Source organism: Melopsittacus undulatus, chromosome 7 (genome assembly GCF_012275295.1).
Source record: "Melopsittacus undulatus isolate bMelUnd1 chromosome 7, bMelUnd1.mat.Z, whole genome shotgun sequence".
NCBI classification, from domain to species: domain Eukaryota; kingdom Metazoa; phylum Chordata; class Aves; order Psittaciformes; family Psittaculidae; genus Melopsittacus; species Melopsittacus undulatus.
The window spans coordinates 201,624-221,980 of record NC_047533.1 but is presented as its reverse complement, the minus strand read 5'-3'; the positions used below and the strand labels follow the sequence as shown (position 1 = coordinate 221,980).

Here is a 20,357-nt window from a genome sequence, read left to right as displayed (position 1 = left end):
TCCGACCCCGGGGCCACCCCCGAGACCGAACCCACCGGTAGCGGCTCGGCTGTTGCGGTGGTCGCCGGTACCGGGATCCGCGGCCCGGGGCTCAGCCCGTGCAGAGGGCAGTCGGTGGGGCCGCGGCCGGGCCCGGTCCTGCAAGCCAGGCATGAGCCTCCTGACGGGGCCTGTTCGGGTTTGGCCCCCGGGGAGAACGGCGGCTCGGGGGCACCGGGGTGCACCACCGGAGAACGGCGGGGCCGGGGACACGGGGTCGGGGCTACAGGGAGCTGCGGGCCCCGGGGAAACGGGATCTGTGGCTCGGGAAGGAACGGTCGGCGCGGCCGGGGTCGGTGTTCCGGGAACGGAGGGTTCGGGGGAATCGGGGGTTGCGCTGCCGGTAACGGCGGGTGAGGGAAAGAGGGGTTTGTACGGTCCGAGCCCCGGGAGCGGCGGGTCCGGGGAACCGGAATCCGTGTTACCGGGAGCGCGGGACTCTGCTACGGGGAACGGCAGGGGGGGGTCTGGGGCATGGGAACTGCGGCTCGGGGCAGCCCCGGGTCCGTGCCCGGGAGCGGCTGTGAACGGGCTCGGTGCGCCCGGAGAGCGGCGGCTGCGGGGATCGGAGCCTGCGCGGCCCGGGAGCGGCGGGCGCGGTGCCCTCCGTGCGCTCCGAGATCCGGGATAACGGCTCTGTGCCCTCGGGAGGACGCAGGGTCCGGGCTGCGCTCCCGACGCCGCCGAACCCTCCCGAGGGCACGGAACGGCTCCGCGCTGCTCCCGGGGCCGCGGCGGCCTCTGCTGCGGGCTCCGCGCAGCCTCCTCCGTTGTCCGGTGGCCGCACCGGGGGCCGGGACCCGACCGGAGCTCGGAGAGTTCGGGCCCGTCCCGGGGACCCGCGCGGTTGGCGGCGCGCTCGGGGCTCGACGCTCCCGTCCCGTCGGGGGCGAGGCTGCAGCGGAGCCGGTGCGCGAGCCCGGGGGGGGGGGGGCGGGCGGGGCGGGGCCCCCCCCGGGGATGCGCGAGCCCCCGCCCCCCGGGGCCGCGGCTCCGTCAATCACGGGGCGCGGCCGCCAATCAGGGCGCGGGCGGTCGGGATTTGGCAGGTCCGGATGGAGCGGGGCAGAAAAGCGCTCACCGCGGGGCCCGTGCCCCGGTCCCGGCCCCGGTCCCGGCCCCGCCGCCCCCCCCCGGCCGTGCCCCGCGGCCCCTGAGCGCGGCCGGGGCATGGAGGCGGCGGCGCTGGCGCGGGAGGGTCCCGGCCCCCCCCACGAACCCATCAGCTTCGGCATCGACCAGATCCTCGGTGGCCCCGAGCCCACGGGAGCGGCGCGGGCGGCGGAACCCGACTATGGCCCCTACGGCGGCGGGTACGGCCCCGGCTGCGCCCTCGGCTCCTACAACCTCAACATGAGCATGAACGTGAGCGTCAACGTGACCCCCGCGCCCGCCGCGCCGCCCGCCGGGGTCATCCGCGTCCCGGCGCACCGGCCCGCGCCCCCCCCGCCGCCCCCCGCGCCGCCGGTGCCGGGGCTCTCGGGGCTCACGTTCCCCTGGATGGAGACCACGCGGCGCCTCGCCAAGGACCGGCTCTCAGGTGAGCGGAGACCGACGGTTACCGACGGCTCCCGACGGCTCCGGCGGCTCCCGACGGCTCGGGCGGCTCCCGGGGCTCCGTCGGTTCCGTCGGCGCGGGGCAGGGACCGGCCGTGTTCCCTTGCGCTCCGCGGGGTCCTCATCCCCCGCCTCTCCCCGCTCCACCGGCGCCCCGTGGGAAGCGGCCACCGTCGGGGCCCCCGGGAGCGGATCCCGGTGTCTCCGGGCTGATCCGTGGGTCCCGGCGTGCTCCAGCCTCGGGCTCTGCTCCGTGCCCAGCCGCTTCCCCGGTGCCGACCCCGTCCTACGGCCACGGGGAGGCCGTGGGAGCCGGAGTGCGCGGGGGGCTCCTCGGGTGTGGGTACCCGGTGTGGGGCAGCGAAGGGTCCTATGGGGCCACGGGCACAGGATGTGGTGCTGGTGCTGTGGGAGAGGCAGGGCTGGTGGGTGCCGGTGAGGTGTTGGAGCGGTGGTGAAGGGGTCCCGGTGCCGCTGGGTGCACAGTGCTGGGGCAAGGGTGCAGGTTGGTGCACCCCAGAAGAGAAGGTGAAGGATGCAGTGGTTGCGATGCTGTGGTTGGAATGCTGTTGTTGTGATGCCATGAGTAGGGTGCTATGGTCAGGGTGCTATGGTTGGGGTGCTGCGGTTGGGGTGCCATGGTTGAGGTGCCATGGTTAGCGTGCTGTAGTTGTTGTGCTGTGGTTGGGGTGCCATGGATGCAGCACCATGGTAGTGGCACTGCGGTTGGGTGCCCTGGTTGGGATACTGCGGTTATGGTGCTGTGATCGTGGTGCCATTTTTGGGGTGTCGTGGTTGGGATGTCGTGGGCTACTGGAGCTGGAGTGCTGCATTTGGGGTACTGTGGTTGGGGTTCTGTTGTTGGGGTGCCATGGATGGGGTGCTGTGGTTGGGGTTCTGTTGTTGGGGTGCCATGGATGTGGTGCTGTGGTTGGGGTTCTGTTGTTGGGGTGCCATGGATGTGGTGCTGTGGTTATGGTGCTGTGGTTGCGGTGCTGGGGAGCCCTGGTCTGTCTTGTCTGGCTCATCCCGGCTCATTCCCAAGATGGCGGCGCTGCCACGTCCGCAGCGCACGGCTCCATGTGGGACGAGGCCGGGGGCTCTGGGGCTGTGTGGGGCGGGAGCCGGAGCCTGTGGGGGCCCAGCCCAGCCCCAGCAGAGCCGGTTCCCCCCCCGGCCCTCCCACCATGGTGATGGTGACGAGGCGCCAGCCCCGGCTCCCGCTTGGCGCCGCGGTGGGTGGACGAGGGGCCCCTCCCGACGGCATCACTCGGCACGGGGGCCATGGGGTGGGCCATGGGGTGGGCCATGGGCTGCTCCCGGTGAGGGGCCCCCAGCCCCTCCGGCTGCACCTGTGGGCACCGTGGCTGCCCCTGCCCCAGCTCCGGTGCTTGGAGCATCTCGGGGTGTGCCTGGGCTGCTGTGGGCTCTGCCCCATGTCCCTGTGCTGTGATGGGGACCCACAGTGACCCCATGGCCCGGCCACGTGCAGCCCTGCCCATGCGGCGCTGACACTGACAAAGGCTTCGCCATGGGCTGCGGGAGCTGCAGGAGCTGGAGCTGAGCCACGTTCCCACCTCCCTCCACGGTGCTTTGTTGTCCCTGTGCTCCCCATGGCTCCGGTTGCAACCGGAGCTGGGATGCGGCACAATGGCCTCACCGGCTCACACCACAGCCGTGCAGACACGGCCCCTTCTCCTGGCCCTGGTAGCCAGCGGTGACCAGGACGGACACTGCCAGCACATGGCTGGAGACATCGGCCACCTCCTCATGGGCCCTGACCCCTCACCAGCAGGGCCGGGGGCTCCTCGAGGGCTGTGGTTGGGGTCAGACCAGGGGAGGGTGGGTTTGTGCTGCCGGAGCCCCCCCAGCCCCTCACCGGCTGTAGGATCCGGTCCCTCCAGCCCCGGTGCCCTCCTGCCAGGGCTGGGGCAGGGATCGGGCACGGTCAGGGCATGGGGATGGGTCCTCCCACCGCATCCTGAGCTGCTCCGAGCACCTCTGTGCTGGGGGCGCTGGTGTGGACAGAGCAGGTTCCGGTGCTCCCAGTCCCCCCCGGCAGCACCGGTGGCTCCCGAGCATCCCCCCCCCCCCCCCCCCCGCTGCTGCGCTGCCTGCACCGGGGCCCCTCCCGGCGCTGCCCTCACGCCGCTGTCCCGCAGCCGCGCTGGCTCCGTTCACCGCCACCCGCCGCATCGGGCACCCCTACCAGAACCGGACACCCCCCAAGCGCAAGAAGCCGCGCACGTCCTTCAGCCGGGGGCAGATCTGTGAGCTGGAGAAGCGCTTCCATCGCCAGAAGTACCTGGCATCGGCCGAACGAGCCACGCTCGCCAAGGCCCTGAAGATGACGGACGCTCAGGTCAAGACCTGGTTCCAGAACCGGCGCACCAAGTGGAGGTAACGGGGATGGCACCGGGGCGGCTGCTGCAGGGGGATGGATCCTATCCCTGTTGTATCCGCTGGGCATGGCTGAGGCACGGCCCTGCCGAGGGAGAGATGGGGCTGTGACTGTGGCTGGGGGGTATTGATGCACAGTGGTGCTGAGGGAGGGATGGGCTGCAGAGCAGAGGCTATGGGGCATTGCCACACTGGCACACAGTGGTGCTGGCAGCAGGATGCTCTGTGGTGTGAGGCTGTTTGGCGTTACCACACCAGCACACAGTGGTGCCGAGAGGGACAGGGCTGCAGGGCAGAGGCCATGGGCATTGGCACAATAGCACAGAGCAGTGCTGAGAGAAGCTGGGCTGTGAGAGCAGTGGTGGCAGTGGTTGCAGTGATGGTTGTGGCAGTGATTGCAGTGATGGTTGCAGCACTGGTTGCATCAGTGTCTGTGGCAGTGGTTGCAGTGATGGTTGTGGCAGTGATTGCAGTGATGGTTGCAGCACCGGTCGCAGCAGTGTCTGTGGCAGTGGTTGCAGTGGTGGTTGTGGCAGTGGTTGCAGTGATGGTTGCAGCACTGGTTGCATCAGTGTCTGTGGCAGTGGTTGCAGTGGTGGTGGCAGCACCGCTCACAGCACCGGTCACAGCAGTGTCTGTGGCAGTGCCAGATGTGCTGTGTGTGCCGGCAGGAGGCAGACGGCAGAGGAGCGCGAGGCCGAGCGCCAACAGGCCAACCGCCTGATGCTGCACCTGCAGCAAGAGGCCTTCCAGAAGAGCCTGAGCCAGCCGCTGCCCCAGGACCCGCTCTGCATGCACAACTCCTCCCTCTATGCCCTGCAGAACCTGCAGCCCTGGGCCGAGGACAACAAGGTGACGTCTGTGTCGGGGGTGGCCTCGGTGGTGTGAGGACAGAGGTGGGAGCCGGGGCTGAGGCTGGTGCCTGCAGCAGGGATGGGGCTGCTGCTTTCGGACCCACAACCATCGGCAGCCCCATCCCCACCATGGCCCCCCCCATAACCACCCCACAGCTCCAGTGGGGGAGCTGCTGCTGTGGTTTGACTCAAGGCTGTCTGGACCCCTGCTGTGGGACCCCCTGGGGAACCCAGGGCTGCCCCCCCCACCTCTGCAAGCCCAGAGCCCCCAACCCAAAGGCCCATGTTCCTTGGGGGGTCCCACTCAGGATCTGCTGCCCACCCATCAGCAGCTCTGGTGGTTGGACCAGACCTGGCTCCCCCCAGGGCAGCTGCAGTCCCCATCCGCACTGATTGGGACCCCTCTATTCCGAGTGCTGGGACCCCCTCTGCCCTTGCCAGCAGCCCCGGTGGGTCTGTAGCACCTGCACACCTTTGCCTTATCCCGGTTGGAGTTCAGCAGCTCTGGCTGCTGAACCCGGGCCCATGGCCCCCAGCAGTGGGGCAGACTGATGGACCAGCCTGTGGGCCCTGGGTGCTCCCGGTTCCTGCACCCACCAGTTTGCAGCCCTGGAGCTGGAGGTGCCCCCACAACACCCTGCGATGGACTCGGGGATTGCACCGGCCCCACTTTGGACCCCCCTTCACTCCCCACCGCTGCCCGACTGTGGGGAGCCAGGGGGTCTGCTGGGGGCTGAACCCCCCCTTCCTCCACCAAACCCCCCCCCCTTCCCTGGGGACCACCTGAGTGTCCCCCACCTTTACCAGGGACCCTTCCCCTGCCCTGTGCCCCCCCCAAGCTTTACCCGGGACCCTGTCCCCCCCCCCCCGATGTCAGCTCCTGGCTGATGATGGAGGGCACTGGGGGGGGGGGGAACTATAGCCATGACCTTGACCTTAAACTTGACCTTGACACCCCCCCCCCCCGACCCCTCGCCGCTGTCCGTGGTGCTGCAGCCGCTGCACGGGGCGGTGGGAGCCCCGGCGGGGGCTGTGGTCGGGGACAGATTCCTACCGCCCCCCCCGTTGGTACCGGGAGGAGGCGGTCAACCGGAGCCGTGGCCCCGGGATTGGCTGCGGTCCCGTGACGCGGCCCCGTTTTACCGGGGGTGGAACCGTTCCGGCGCCGCCGCAGAAGCGCCGGGATGAGCGAGCGCTGCCCCCGGTACCGGCGGGGGGGCGGCGGGGAGGCGGCGCTGCGCGCCCGGGCCGAGGCCGCCGGTTACCGGAGGCTGCTGCGGGCCCGAGCGGCGGAGGTGGAAGCTCTGCGCGGGGCTGTGGGGGCTCTGCACCGGCGGCTCGAGGGGCTGCGGGACCGGCGCAGCGGGGAGGTCGCCAAGTACCAGGTACGGGAGGGACGGGAGGTGTTGGGGTGCGGGGCATGGACACCGGGGGGCTGGGGGGGGGGTACGGGATGGGGCTGGGGGGGGACGAGTGGGGCAAAGGCCAGGATGGGGCTGGGGACTCGTATGGAGGGGGGCGGGGCACGAGAGGGGCAGGGGATGGGGTTGGAAGGGGGGTTCAGGTGGGGCTGGGAGCGGAGCTGTAGGGACGGGGTGGCCGGGGTCGGGCCGGGCACTATGGGTCTGTCCTGGGGGATCAGGGTCCGGGTACCACGGAGGGGGGGGCGGCTCTGGGAGCCGAACTGGGGTATGTGGGTCCGGCGGGGGCCGAGCCGGGCTCGTGTCGGTGTCCGGGGTACGGGGGGGGGGGTCCCGGCGCTGCTGACGGCTCCGGTGCAGGAGCGGGTGGCGGAGCTGGAACGGGAGATCAGTGAGGCGGAGGCGGAGATGCTCCGGTGCCTGCGGGAGTTCCCGGCGCTGCTGCGGCTGCGGATGGCGCTGGAGGCCGAGATCGCCGCGTACCGGTACCCGGGGGGGGGGGGGGGGGGGGGGAACGGGGACGGTCGTGGGGGGCGCGGGGCTCAGCCCGGGGATGTCTCTCTGCAGGGAGATGCTGGAGGGCGAAGAGCTGCGCATGGGGGGGCTGGGGCCGCCGTGACTGCAGCCCCCGAGCCCGGACCTCTGCACCTCAGGGTCCTCCGAGCCCCTCGGGACCCCCCGGAGCCCCCCCCGGAGCCCCGGAGCCCCCTTCTCCTCCCCCCCGTGCCCCCGGCCCCCCCCCCGGCCCCAGCCCCGCGGGGCCGCACATTCACCAGCCTCTCCGGAGCAGCAGCGGGGCTGGGGGCCCCAGCCCGTGTCAATAAAGCCCCGTGGCGTCACCGGGAGCCGGCCCGTTTGTAAGGGGGCTGCACCCCGGGACCCCCTGCACTGTTGGGGTCCGAGGGGGCTGTGGCCGTGTCCCATTGGGCTGCTCGGATGCAGGATCTTGACCCCATCGGGCCTGGCTGCATCACCTCACCCCATGGGGTGAAGGGGCCTGTGCCCCAGTGGGAGCTGAGGGGCCCCCAGTGCTGGCAGTGGACCCTGACACACATCACCATGGCCGCATCCTGCCCTGGGACCGTTACTCAAGCAGGGTCCCGTGCCCCAGGACATGGACGTGGGTGCTGCCCCACAAACATGCCCCCTTGGTATAGGGCAACACAGGCTGCCCCTGGGGCTGGGAACATGGCCCCATCCCAGCCCCTAGAGAGGATGTGGGGAGGGAGGAGGGCAGATGAAGTGTGGGGGTGTCCAGAGTGTCCATGTGCTCCACTGGGACAAGGTTCTGGGGATGGCCCCTGACATGGGCTGGAACACGTGTGCACACGTGTGTTACACACCTGCTCTCAGCCGTGGGTACTGACCCTATGGGCGACCCCAGCACTGGTGGCAGCAGGGACCCTCCAGGAGCTGTGGGGCAGCGGGGGCCTGGCACAGGCCTGGGACCCCCATGGGGCAGGGGTCAGCCTGGGCACCTTGAGCACAGAAGCTGCCTGGGCCATGGGGCTGGGGCACCCACACAGACACCAACGGGGTTTGTGGTGGGAAAGCCAAGGCCGGTATTTAATAGAAGCAGAAACCCTCTTCCAAGAGGCCAGGCCAGTGTTGGTTGCTGGTTGCTGCCACCCTGGGGTGCCCCCACGGCCCCGGGCACACAGGGGTGCAGTGGGGCAGGGGATGGGTGCAAGGGCTCAGGCCACTCGCAGCCGGCGCTGTTCTGCTCCGGTCCTGTGCCAGGGGCTCCAGGGGCTCCAGGCGGGGCTGGTGTAGGGGTCCCGGCAGCTGATGCGCACCCGCTGAGCACCGTCCTGCAGCCAAGTCTCCTCCTCACCCTCCACGTATTTGTCGGCCTGCGAGGGGCAGGATTTGGCCCCTGAGCCCTGACACCAGGGTGAGGGACACCGGCACCCCCCGGCCCCAGCGCTGCCACTGCCTGGTGTGGGCAGTACTGGAGGGAGCAGAGGGGACAGCCGGGGGTGAGCATTGAGCACCCCAAGGAGAGGAGCGGAGCAGTGGGGAGGGGGCCACTGCTGAGCCCCTGCAAGTCCCTGTTCCTAACGGCACCCCTGGGTGCAAGGAAGAGCCCAGGTGGGAATGGGCAGGGTGGGAACGGGTGGGATGGGCAGGGGGGAGAGCAGGTGCAGGATACGAGAACACGGGGGCACAGGCAGGGATGGGCAGGGGGCAGAGCGGGTGCAGGATACGAGGACACGGGGGGCACAGGCAGGGATGGGCAGGGGGCACAGCGGGTGCAGGATACGAGCACACGGGGGGCACAGGCAGGGATGGGCAGGGGGCACAGCGGGTGCAGGATACGAGCACACGGGGGGCACAGGCAGGGATGGGCAGGGGGCAGAGCGGGTGCAGGATACGAGGACACGGGGGCACAGGCAGGGATGGGCAGGGGCAGAGCGGGTGCAGGATACGAGCACACGGGGGGCACAGGCAGGGATGCGCTGGCCGGGCCCACCCGCGGTTACCTGAGTGCCGTTGGGGAGCTCGTACTGCAGCCGGTAGAGGAGGGCGAAGTAGGAGCGGGGGAGCGGCCAGGAGGCCGGGGGGGCCCAGGCGAGGTGCAGGTGCTCCCCGCGCCGCTGCACCGCCAGCTCCTGCGGTGGGTCCGGCCGCACTGCGGGTACAGCGGGGCTCAGTACCGGGCACAGCAGGGCTCAGAACCGGGCACAACGGGGCTCAGCACCGGGCACAGCGGGGCTCAGCACCGGACACAGCAGGGCTCAGCACCGGGCACAGGGGGGCTCAGCACCGGGCACAGCGGGGCTCAGCACCGGGCACAAGGGGGCTCAGCACCGGGTACAGCCACCCCCGGCCCCCTTCCCGTGCCCCTGCTCACCGATGTCGCGGATGAAGAAGTGGCTGAAGAAGCTGATGTAGGAGGTGTCCGAGAGCCCCTCCAGCTGCAGCCGCAGCGGCCGCAGCTCCTCGGCGAAGGGGCAGAAGAAGGGGTCCACGAAGCTGGCGTTGAAGCGGCCACGGCGGCGGGACGCGGACACCCACTCCCCGAGGGAGCCATCGCTGCGGGGGAGCGGCGTGAGGGGGGGACGAAGGGGATGTGGGGCCATGGGGCTGTTGGAGGCCATGGGGCTGTCGGGGGCCATGGGGCTGTTGGGGGCCATGGGGCTGTCGGGGGCCATGGGACACGCACCTGAGGGTGAGGCGGGCGCGGAACACGGCGGAGCGGGGCCCGGCCCAGGAGCAGCGGAAGGAGCCGCGGAAGGACTCAGCCTGGCAGGACACGTTCATCCCCTCCTCGCCTGGGGGGGCCAAGGGGGAGCTCGGGCGCTGCTCGGGGCCGGGAGCGCTGCCAGAGCCCCGCCCGGTACCCGCGATCCACGAGCATCTCCTGGTGCCCACCCTCATCCCTGAGTCCCCCTGCCCCATCGCCCCCATCACCGCATCATCCCCATCACCCCATTGCCCCCATCACCCCATTGCCCCCATCACCCCCATTGCCCCCATCACCGCATCGTCCCCATCATCCCCATCACCCCATTGCCCCCATCACCCCCATCGCCCCCATCACCGCATCGTCCCCATCATCCCCATCACCCCATTGCCCCCATCACCCCCATCGCCCCCATCACCGCATCGTCCCCATCATCCCCATCACCCCATTGCCCGCATCACCCCCATTGTCCCCCCAGCCCGGCCGCACGCACGGGTACCGCTGACCACCACGTAGATGGAGTCCAGGAGGACACCCCCGGCCCAGCAGCTGTAGTTGCCTGCGGCCGGCAGGTCCAAGCCGAGGATCGTGAGGGTCCGACCCTCGGCCACCAGCTCGGCCATGGGCTCTGGATCCCCGTTGTGCGTCCAGGTCACGCTCTGCTCCGCGGTGCTGCAGTTCACCACCACGTCCCCATTCAGCTCCCCCACCTGAACTGGAGAGGAGAGGCAGAGCCTGGAGGAGGGCCCTGATGGAAGCAGTTCGTCCCTCACGCCACGATGGGGCTGGTGTCCCCTTGTCCTGGCACACCGTGTCAGAGGTCCATCAAGGACCATCCTTCCCCATGGTCCTCATTCTGCCTCATGATCCCATGTCCATCCCTGCCCTGCTCATGCACCCCACATCCATCCCCCGGCCCCATCACCCCGCTCCCACCCCCAGACCTCCCATGCCCACCCTCTAACCCCCCGCACCAGAAGAGCTGCTGCTACCCAGGCTCGTGTTGCCCCATATCAGAGGGATGTGGGGTGCAGAATGTGGGTTCTCCCTGCTCCCTCCAGCTGCTGTGTGGGTCCCGCACCCACCCCCTCAGGTGTCTCCCTTCCGAGCCCCCCCGTTCTGCCAGGGCAGGACTCACACTTTGCGGGGAAGGCGTTCATGGAGCCCGCAGGAGTGAGGCACAGCACCAGCCCCACCAGCACCAGCATCTGCGGCGGGACAGGAGGGAAGGGGATGGGCAGCCCCGTGCTGGGAGGGGGCAGCCGGAGCCCAGGATCCGGTGGAGCTGGGGTGCAGGCAGCAGGACCCCCGGCCCTTGGCGAGCGATGCAGTGTGGGGCAGCCCCACTGATGGAAACCCCAACCCTTCCCACTGCAGCCCCACTGGGTGCCCCCAGGCAGGGGCTGCTTTGTCCCCCAGGCAGCACCTTCCCTGGTGCCCCAAACCCCGGTGTGCAGCTCCAGGACCTCCAGCGCCTCCAGCATCCCCGGTCCCCCCCATGACCCCCAGCACCTGGCGCTGTTCTCACCTCTCCCTTGGCGTGCGCTGCTCCGGGGTCTAGGCCGGGGGCACCCGCACCCGGTTTATAGGGGGCCGGACCCCGCGGGGCTCCCCGAGGTGCGGCCGAACCGCAGCCCCGCTTCCCAGAACAGGAGAAAGGAGAAAACCCGCTCCGGGTGGGGCCGCTCCGGAGCCGCTCAGCCCCCGGCCCCCGCCGGGACTCCCCGGGGGCTCCTGCGAGGGCATCACCGGTGTGAGGACGGGGCCGCACCGGGCGCACGGGCAGCGCTGGGGCCGGAGCCGCCGCTGATCCCGGCTCGCACAGGGAACCGCAGGAGCCAGGTCCGGTGCGGAGCAAGCCCCTGGGGCTGTGCTGAGCCCCCAGGGTGAGGAAACGGTCCCTGCAGGGACTGGGGGTGTCTCAGCCTTTCCCTCCCCTCCCAGGGCTGCTCCGGCCACTTATCCCATGGGATGCTGTTCCAGGACAGGGATGCGAGCACAGAGGAAGCCCCAGCTCCCAGCCTCCTTTTTCCTGTCCCCAAAGCCTCCTGCCTGCTCCTCTGCACGGCTGAGGGATGGGGGGCACTGGCATGGGGCGAGGGGGATGGAACAGCCCCAGTGTGGGGCAGGCACCCCCGGCGGGGAGGTGTGAGCTGCTCCCGGCCACTCCGGTTCTGTGGTTCCTAGAAAGCGAAGGGGAAGCTGCGGGGGAGGGATGACCTTCGAGGCACTGCGGCAGGGACAGGGCCACGGAGCCTCCAGGTTCCTTCCCTGGAACAGCCAAGTCCGATGTGTGGGATGAGGGGAGGGAAGGAGACGGGGGCGGGGCTGGTGGATGCAGCACCCATGGCAGTGGGGGGGGGGGGTCCGATCCTGGGGCAGGGCCGGAGCTCAGCACCCAGAGCACAGCACTTGTGATGAGGTCCCAGCCCCCAGGCGGGAGCTCAGCCCTTGGCCCTGGTGATGTGACCCAGGACAAGAATAGAACCCATGGAGCTCAGCCAGGCCAAGGACAAGGTCCTGCTCCTGGGTCAGCACAACCCTCACATCAAACAGCCCAGGGAGACCGAATGGAGCAGCCTGAAGGGAAGGACTTGGGTGAGGAGCAGCTCCCCAGGACCCAGCTTCAGTGGGTGCTTGAGCCCAGAACCCCCCCCTGTGCTGGGCTGCACCCCCAGAGCGTGAGCAGCAGCTCAGGGAGGGGATCCTGCCCTGTGCTCTGTGAGACCCCCCTGCAGCCCTGATCCAGCTCTGGGGCAGCAGCACAAGAGGGACCTGGAGCTGATGGAGTGAGGCCAGAGGAGGCCATGGAGCTGCTGCGAGGGCTGGAGCAGCTCTGCTCTGGAGCCAGGCTGAGAGAGCTGGGCTGGGGCAGCCTGGACAAGAGAAGGCTCCTGAAGGGGAGACCTGAGAGCAGCTCCAGTGCCTAAAGGGGCTGCAGGAAAGCTGGAGAGGGGCTTGGGACAAGGGCCTGTAGGGACAGGCCAAGGGGAATGGCTTGAACCTGCCCCAGAGAGGGGAGACTGAGCTGAGCTCTTAGGCAGAAGCTGTTCCCTGGGAGGGTGCTGAGGCGCTGGCACAGGGTGCCCAGAGCAGCTGTGGCTGCCCCATCCCTGGCAGTGCTCAAGGCCAGGTTGGACACAGGGGCTTGGAGCAGCTGCTCCGGTGGAAGGGGTCCCTGCCTGTGGCAGGGGTTGGAGCTGGGGGAGCTTTAAGGTCCCTTCAACATGAGCCAGTCCAATTCTGTGATTCTATGACTGCTGGAAAGCTGAAGGGGACCTCAGCAGGGATGTGGGCTCCTCACTGTGGCAGAGCACTCTCATCCCACCCCACAAAGCAGGAGCTGGATGCTCACACTGGATGCACAGATTGGATGCAGTCACTGGGTGCTCATGATGCACACACCAGATGCACACGCTGGATGCTCACACTGGGTGCTCACGATGGACACACTGGATGTAGTCACTGAATGCACACGATGCACACACCGGATGCTCACACTGGATGTTCATGATGCACACACCAGATGCACACGATGCTCACGCTGGATGTACACACACTGGATGCACACACTGGATGCACACACACTGGATGCTCACAATGCACACGATGCTCATGCTGGATGCAGACACCGGCTGCGCTCACCGGATGCCGGCTCCGGGCGCACCTCCCGCTCCCCCCCCCCGCGGCCGCAGCTTCCCCTCCGTTTCTACAGAAGAGCCTCTCCCGCTGTGGGGAAGCCCCGGAGCAAAGACCAGGGCTGCCCTGGGCGGTGTCAGCGGCGGCGGCGGAGGCGGAGGGAGCAGAGCAGGCTCCGCACGACCAGAAAGCCCCGTCGGGGGCTGCGGACCCTGCCCCGTGACGCGAGGATGGACTCGAAGCCGGCACCAAAGGTCGCAGAACTTTATACAGCAGAGACCCCCGAGCGGCCCCCGGCGCTGCGCCCCACGACGGGGGGCACGGGACGGCCCCAGCCCCACGGCAGCCCCCGACAACGGGGCTGATGGAGCCGGGGCTCCCTGCACGACTCCTCGGGGCCGGCGCTCCCCGGCCTGGGCTCTGTCCCGGGGCCGGTCCCGGTGCCCGCGGTGCTGCTGCGGCAGCCGCAGCCCGGCCCGTTCCTCCCGGTGATGGATGGGGTCAGCACCGCGGCCCCCCCCGGGGCTCCCCGGGGCCCGGCCGAGCGCAGGCAGCCCCGACGCGTGGCTCCGGTGCCTGCGGCTCACTGCAGCACACACACCTCCTTGTCCTCATCCTCATCCTCATCCTCACCCCCGCCGGGCGCCGGTCCCAGCGCTGCGGGCACCACCGGCGCATCCTCTGCCGCCGCCACCTCCTCCCGCAGCGCCATGAGCAGGTCGCGGCTCTCGCTGGCCGGGAGGTTGCTCAGGTAGTACTGAGGTGCCAGTGCCACCAGCCTATGGGACAGGGACAGGGATTGACCGGGGGGGGTCAGGGCTTCGCTGTGCTCCGGGGTCAGCTCCTCCTTCCCCTGCTCACATTTGGGGCTGGATCTCCGAGACCACGCGCAGGCAGTTGTCCTGCGAGATGGTGAACTCGTGGTAGAGCACCCATGGGGGCAGGCGCCGGGGGGGCTGCCGCAGCAGGTAACAGCAGGCGGGGGGCAGGTGGGCCACGTGCTTGTGTGTGAGCATCACATAGTTGCCAGAGCCGTCGATGTCCCGGGCTACCTGTGGAGCGCAGGGGATGGGAGCAGGGATGGGATGACCCCACCGGCCCCGCAGCCGGAGCTCACAGCCCCTGTCCCACCTTGAGGAAGTATCCGGAGATGAGAGCTCTCTGGATGTTGCGCACGTTGGCGTCGGTGCCGAAGGCCGGAGGGGACACGGGCAGCTCGATGCGCTGCATCACCTCCAGCAGCTCCGCACGCACGATGCCGGCCAGCCGCAGAGCAGCCGCGTTCACCGCGTGCTTGCGGCACCAGCCCTCGTCCGCCTCATCTGTGGGACAGCACCGTGGGGACAGTGAGGGCAGCACCAATGGGGACAGTGAAGACAGCACCAATGGGGACAGCACCATGGGGACAGGTTCAGCACCCTGGGGATAGGGCTGGGCAAGAAGAGCCCCCAGCCTGGCTGGGCTGAGCGGTCCTGGGCCATGAAACCAGGCACTGCAGCTCCCACAGGTTGCATCCCCTCAACAGAGGGGACAGTGACCAAGAGGCAGGAGGACCCTAGGCTGGAACCCTCCAGAGCTGGGGTGGGCACTGGAGGGGTCGTGAATGTGGCTGCAGGGTTTGGTCCCAAAGGAGCAGGGGACTCGGGATACAAGGGTGAGGAGGGGACACAGAGTGGGGCAGCTGTACTCACGCTGCTGGAAGGCATTGAAGATGTTGATGAGGGTGAAGTGGTCTCCATCTGGGTGCAGCAGGGCCCGGCGGTGCATGGCCACAGCCTCCTCCATGTGCGTGGCAGGTGGCAGGAAGCAGGGGGAGGCTGGGATGGAGCAGAGGGAATGTCACCACGGATCCCCAGCACCGCCCCGGCCAGCGCTGGCCCTGGGGGTGCAGCCCCCCCACGGTACCGGTGAGCATGGCGGCCAGGCTGACCATCTCCTCCACACAGTCGAACTCGCAGGACGCGATGAGCGCCTTGGCCAGCTGAGGATCCAGTGGGAACTCCGACATGATGATCCCAACCTCCGACAGGTTCCCGTCGTCGTCCAGCGCGGCCAAGTAATCCAGGTCCTCCAGTGCTTGCATCAGTGACTCGGGGGCTGCGGTGGGGTCAGCGGCTGCAGCACCAGCAGCCCCCCCCATCCTCCTCCAGCCCCTCACCAGGACAAGCCGTGCTGCAGGCAGGGCTGTGGCCATGGCTCCGGTCCCCACCAGCCCCGGGCAGTACCTGGCCGGTCAAGGAAGTCACACTGCCCCATGTCGGCGATGTCGAGGCGCTTGAGCAGCAGCACGAGGCGGCTCAGGCTGGTCTCCATGACCTGGGGTGTGGGGCTGGGCGGCAGCCGCTGCTCGTAGAAGGCCTCCGAGTAGAGGCGCAGGCAGGTGCCTGGGGATGGGGCCGTGAGCCTGCGCTGGCAGCACCAGAACCCCGCGGGGATGGAGCCCCCCAGGTTTAGGCACAGGTGAGGTCTCACCAGGGGGGGTGCCGGCAGCTCGCTCCATGCGGGACTGTGCCTGGCTCTTGCTGATGGGCCGCAGGACCTGGGACTCTGCCCGGATGCGCGGGTTGTAGACCTGCAGCACAGCAGAGGTGAGAAGGGACCTGCACAGAGGAGCTCTGCCTGCTCCCCAGCCCCTCCATCCTGCTGCTGCAGCCCCTCCATGGTGCTGGTGCAGCCCCTCCATCCTGCTGGTGCAGCTGCTGAGGCTGAGCCAGCTCCTGTGCCCTGCACAGCATCCCCCAGCCCAGGTCTGGACTGAGCAGATGACCCAGACCAACGCTTCCTCCCCAGAATCACCATGGCCGGTCCCCAGCTCCCATCCCATCCCATCCTATCCCATCCCATCTCATCCCATCCCACCCCATCCCTCCTCACACTGCGCAGCTCCAGCCCGGTGTCAATGACGAAGCGGATGCCGCTCATGGAGAAGGAAGCCTCTGCCAGCCCGTGGGTGACGATGACTCGGCGCTTGCGGCCGCCCTCCTCCAGCCCCTCATAGACCCTCTGCACAGCACGGCCCACACCAGGGTGCAGCGGCAGCACCAGCAGCGGGCCCAGCCCCGGGTGCAGCGCGGCCGCCTCGCTCCGCAGGGCACTGCACGCATCAGTGATCTCCTGTGATGGGGACAGAGCTGAGCAGGGTCCTGAGCCTGCATGGACCCTTCACAGCAGAGCCCAGAGCCTGCAGCTTAACCCCAGCAGCTCCTGGGGCTCCCCACACACAGCTGAGGGGGTCACGAAATGACAGCCTGGTTTGGGTTGAAGGGACCTTAAAGCTCCTCCAGTCCCAACCCCTGCCATGGGCAGGGACCCCTTCCACTGGAGCAGCTGCTCCAACCCCTGTGTCCAACCTGGCCTTGAGCACTGCCAGGGATGGGGCAGCCACAGCTTCAACACATTCCCATGTCCCACCACCCTCATAGGGAAGAACTTCCTTGTATCCCATCCAGCTCTTCCCTCTCCCAGCTGGAAGCCCAAGCTCCTCATCCCATCCCTGCATCCCTTGTCCCAAGCTCCTCATCCCATCCCTGCATCCCTTGTCCCAAGCTCCTCATCCCATCCCTGCATCCCTTGTCCCAAGCTCCTCATCCCATCCCTACATCCCCACGGCTGCTCCAATCAACCCCTTCCCCAGTGTCCCAGCACCCTCAGAGTGAGGCACTTCTGCCTCGCACCTCCCCCAGCTCTCCGCACTGCCAGGTTAAAGCCATTCCCCATGTCCTATCCCCGGACCCTTCCCTGCCCCGTGTCACTGAGCACCCCCCACCTGCTCGCTGGCCATGAAGAGCAGGATGTGTCCGGGCTCCTGCCGCCGGTGGATGCCCAGCACTGCCTGGCAGGCAGCGGTGATGCGGCCGTGTGCCGGTGGCTCCCGGTACAGCAGCGCTGGGGGTTCCCCCCGCGCCGGCACCCGCACCACGGGGGGGTCCCCGAGGAAGGTGCGGAGCTGCTCCTCCATGGCCAGCGAGGTGATCACCACCACCTTGAGCGCAGGGCGCTGGCACAGCACATCCTTGAGCAGCCCCAGCAGCACGTCCGTGGGCACCGTGCGCTCCTGAGCCTCGTCCAGCACCACCACACCGTACTGCCGCAGCAGCGGCTCCGACGTCATCTCCCGCAGCAGCATCTCATCCGAGCAGTACCTGCCATGGAGCGCCCGTCAGGGACACCCGGCACACACCGTGCCCCCACCAGCAGGAGCCCCCCCCGGCGCTCCCAACCAGGCCAGGCTGGATTAAGGGATTACCCTACAGCCGGCGCTCAGCGGGATTAGAGCGCGGTGTAAGCGGTGCCGTGGCGCAGGCGCCGGGGCCGGTACCTGAGGATGGTCTCGGTGGTGCAGCAGTCCTCGTGGGGCACGCAGTAGCCCACCTCGTGGCCCAGGTTCAGGTCCATCTCATCTGCCACGCGCAGGGAGAGGCTGAGGGCGGCCAGGCTGTGGGGCTGGGTGCAGGCCACCAGCCCATGGGCGAACTGGAGGGACAGGGCGTACTCCGCGCACCACTGTGGGATCTGCACCGGGGAGGATGCTGCTCAGGGACTGGGACAGTGTGGCCACGGCCCCGAGCACTGGGATGTTCCCATCTTCATCATGGAGCAGCAGCCGCTGTGCTCCTGGGTCATTTAAATCCCAGCCTGGTTTGGGTTGGAAGGGACCTGAAAGCTTCTCCATTCCCAACCCCTGCCAGGGCAGGGACCCCTTCCATGGAGCAGCTGCTCCAAGCCCCTGTGTCCAACCTGGCCTTGAGCACTGCCAGGGATGGGGCAGCCACAGCCTCTCTAGGACACCTATTCCAATACCTCCCCCAGGGCAGTCCCCAGGGATGTGGCTGTTGAAGCCATCCCGAGCACTCAACAGTCCAGGCAGGACTTTCCTCTCTCTGTTATTGTCACTTCTGCGCCCAACAACCTGCAAATGAGCCCCCAAACCTCCTCACCCCATGTCTGCAGCCTTATGCTGCCTTACAGCACACGATGGCCCCGGCTCCACATTAAGGCCATGGGACCACAGCTCTGCCTCCACCTCCCCAGGGGACACAGGGCTGGGGGGTACGCGTGGCCAAAGGCACCAGCTCAGCCAGAGCAGAGCCTCCAGCTCCTGTGTGACAGGGCTCGAGAGGCACTCGGACAACGTCCTTCAGAATGTGCTTGAACTTGTGGCCAGCGGCAGCCAGGTGGGCAAGGGCACGAGTGCAGGTCCCACCATGCTCGGATACAGCCAGCATGGATGGAGCTGGAGTGGGGCAATGTGCCTGTCCTGGGCAGTGTCAGTGGCCAGCTCCACAAGACCCAGACCCTGCAGCAGGTGCAGGTCTAGGGCAGGGGCTGGAGCATCCTCTTATGGGGCCAGAGGGATCACACAGTGTCCCAGGAAAGCCCATGTGAGAGATGGGGCAGGAAGCACCCAGAAGCAGCCACTGCCCAAGCACCCTCCAGCTGGCGCAGGATGGTCCCAGGGCCATGTGGGGGTCTCTTGGCCATGATAATGGGGAAGGGATCCAACCTGTGCACCACCTCCTCCCATTTTGTGTGGGAACCCCAGGTTTGAGGGGTGCTGGGGCACCAATGTGTGGGATCAGCCATTCTGCATGGATGGAGCCGTGTCCCTGGGCTGCTCAGGGCACGGTGGGCAGCAGGGATGTCCGAAGGCAGCTCAGCCCAGGGGCAGCCCACGCCAGGCCCCGCACCAAGGCTTTAGCTCTGGAATCTGGCGCCCTGTGGTTGGCTGGTGCCACAGGATCAAACCCAAGGGAGGTGGTTTGGGCACAGGGCCCTGGAGCCAACACCCACAGCCCCGAGCCTGGTGGCTGCCACGCAGCACCCAATGCGCACCCAGCCCCACACCCAGCCCCACACTCAGCACCCAGCCCCACACCCAGCTCCGCGGCTCCGGCAGCTCCCAGCAGCTCCCAGCAGATCCCTCCCCAGGCCAAAGTCTGCCTGAAGGCGTCTCCAGTGCCGCACCAGGGCTGTCAACAGAACCAGCTCCCGGGAGCACCCCAGCCCTGCAGCCACATCCCGGTGCCGGTGCCGTGCCCTGCTCCGGCTCGTGCTGAGGCTTTGCCTGGGGCCCCAGCGCCTGCCCTGGCACATCCTGGCACTGCCAGGCTCTGCAGCAGCCCCACACCAGGCTCACTGCTGGGCACGGTGCCTGTGGGGCCTCGCACGCCCGGTACCCCCAGGCCAGATGATGCCATGGGGAGGAGGAGCACGGGCAGAGCATCCCTGTGCCGGGGTCCCACCGCGCAGCACCACACCACGGCCCTGCTCACCTGGGTGCTCTTGCCGGTGCCGGGAGGCCCGGACACCAGGACGATGCCGCTGTTGCCTTCCAAGTGCTCCATGAAGCTGTACTTAGTGGTCCAGACGGGCAGCTCCCGGCGCTGCCGCAGCAGCTCGTAGTACCGGGAGGAGAAGGGCAGCCCATCGTAGGGGTTCACCTCCAGGTCACCACCGCAGCCCAGCTCCGGCTCCTCCTCCTCATCCTCATCCTCCTCCTTCTCCAGCGCCAGGCCGGGGCCGTCCCGCCGGGGCACGGACCCCGGGGCCCCGTTGGCGGCCATGGCGAGGACACGGCGCCGGGGCTGCAGGGGGGAGGTGGAGCGGGGCCGGGCCGGGGCTGATCCCCCTCACCCCTGCCCCTCGGAGGAGCCTGGTGCTGCCTACGGGCACGTTACACCGTGGGGGGCTTGGGGGGCACAGGGAACCGGGCAGAGACAGGCAGGGAACCCGGCGGGGTGCGGGGATCAGGGGAGCGCAGGGGGTGAACCGGGCCGGGGCGCGGGGCAGCGCGGACACCCCGGAGGCCAGCGGACAGCCCGGGGCCGGTGCCGGCAGGCGGACAGAACGGGCCGGGGGCACAGCGGTGGGGGCCGGGACGAGCACAGAGCACCGGGCACAGAGCACCGGGCCCGGACGGGTGTCCCGGGGCAGCCCCACCGAACCGTGGCTGTAGCTCCGGGTCCGGCTCCGGCTCCGGCTCCGGCTCCGGTTCGGGCCTGTCCGGGCCACCGCTCACCTGCGCGCACCACCGCCGCCTCGGGCCCAGCCTCGGGAGGCGGTCAGGTGACGGCGCCGCCGTCACGTGGCCCTGCCAGCGGCAGCCAATCAGAGCACAGGGGCGGAGCCCATCTGCCGTTGGGAGCGCGACTCGGTGCGTGTGTGGTCCGAGTGACCGGATGGAGCCGGTACCGGCGGGGGCTCTCTCGGAGCCCGCACCGAGCTCCGCACCGGGTCCTCACCGGCCCTGCACCGAGCCCA

General features: G+C 69.0%; 4 protein-coding genes across 4 annotated transcripts; 2 read left to right on the top strand and 2 right to left on the bottom strand.

Moving 5' to 3' along the window:
* Window positions 1-1,209: 1,209 nt before the first annotated feature.
* Window positions 1,210-4,914, top strand: TLX2 (T cell leukemia homeobox 2). Its single transcript, XM_034064890.1, has 4 exons — window positions 1,210-1,579; window positions 3,308-3,313; window positions 3,759-3,996; window positions 4,668-4,914. The coding sequence occupies exons 1-4, from the start codon at window positions 1,210-1,212 to the stop codon at window positions 4,882-4,884; spliced, it is 831 nt and encodes a 276-aa protein (XP_033920781.1). The 3' UTR covers window positions 4,885-4,914.
* A 1,097-nt stretch (window positions 4,915-6,011) lies between these two features.
* LOC117436489 (alpha-internexin-like) lies at window positions 6,012-6,890 on the top strand. The gene is made up of 3 exons (XM_034064764.1): window positions 6,012-6,235; window positions 6,632-6,756; window positions 6,839-6,890. The coding sequence occupies exons 1-3, from the start codon at window positions 6,035-6,037 to the stop codon at window positions 6,888-6,890; spliced, it is 378 nt and encodes a 125-aa protein (XP_033920655.1). The 5' UTR covers window positions 6,012-6,034.
* Window positions 6,891-7,965: 1,075 nt separating this feature from the next.
* LOC115945323 (interleukin-12 subunit beta-like) lies at window positions 7,966-10,666 on the bottom strand. Its single transcript, XM_034064760.1, has 6 exons — window positions 10,597-10,666; window positions 9,958-10,173; window positions 9,438-9,546; window positions 9,126-9,307; window positions 8,755-8,903; window positions 7,966-8,124 (listed from the first exon to the last, which is right to left on the bottom strand). The coding sequence occupies exons 1-6, from the start codon at window positions 10,664-10,666 to the stop codon at window positions 7,966-7,968; spliced, it is 885 nt and encodes a 294-aa protein (XP_033920651.1).
* A 2,681-nt stretch (window positions 10,667-13,347) lies between these two features.
* DQX1 (DEAQ-box RNA dependent ATPase 1) lies at window positions 13,348-19,772 on the bottom strand. Its single transcript, XM_034064652.1, has 11 exons — window positions 19,370-19,772; window positions 17,416-17,609; window positions 16,864-17,239; window positions 15,972-16,211; window positions 15,570-15,669; window positions 15,323-15,481; window positions 15,003-15,194; window positions 14,789-14,914; window positions 14,229-14,419; window positions 13,959-14,149; window positions 13,348-13,876 (listed from the first exon to the last, which is right to left on the bottom strand). Exons 1-11 carry the CDS (start codon window positions 19,658-19,660, stop codon window positions 13,681-13,683), a joined length of 2,256 nt encoding a protein of 751 aa, XP_033920543.1. The 5' UTR covers window positions 19,661-19,772; the 3' UTR covers window positions 13,348-13,680.
* Window positions 19,773-20,357: the final 585 nt, after the last annotated feature.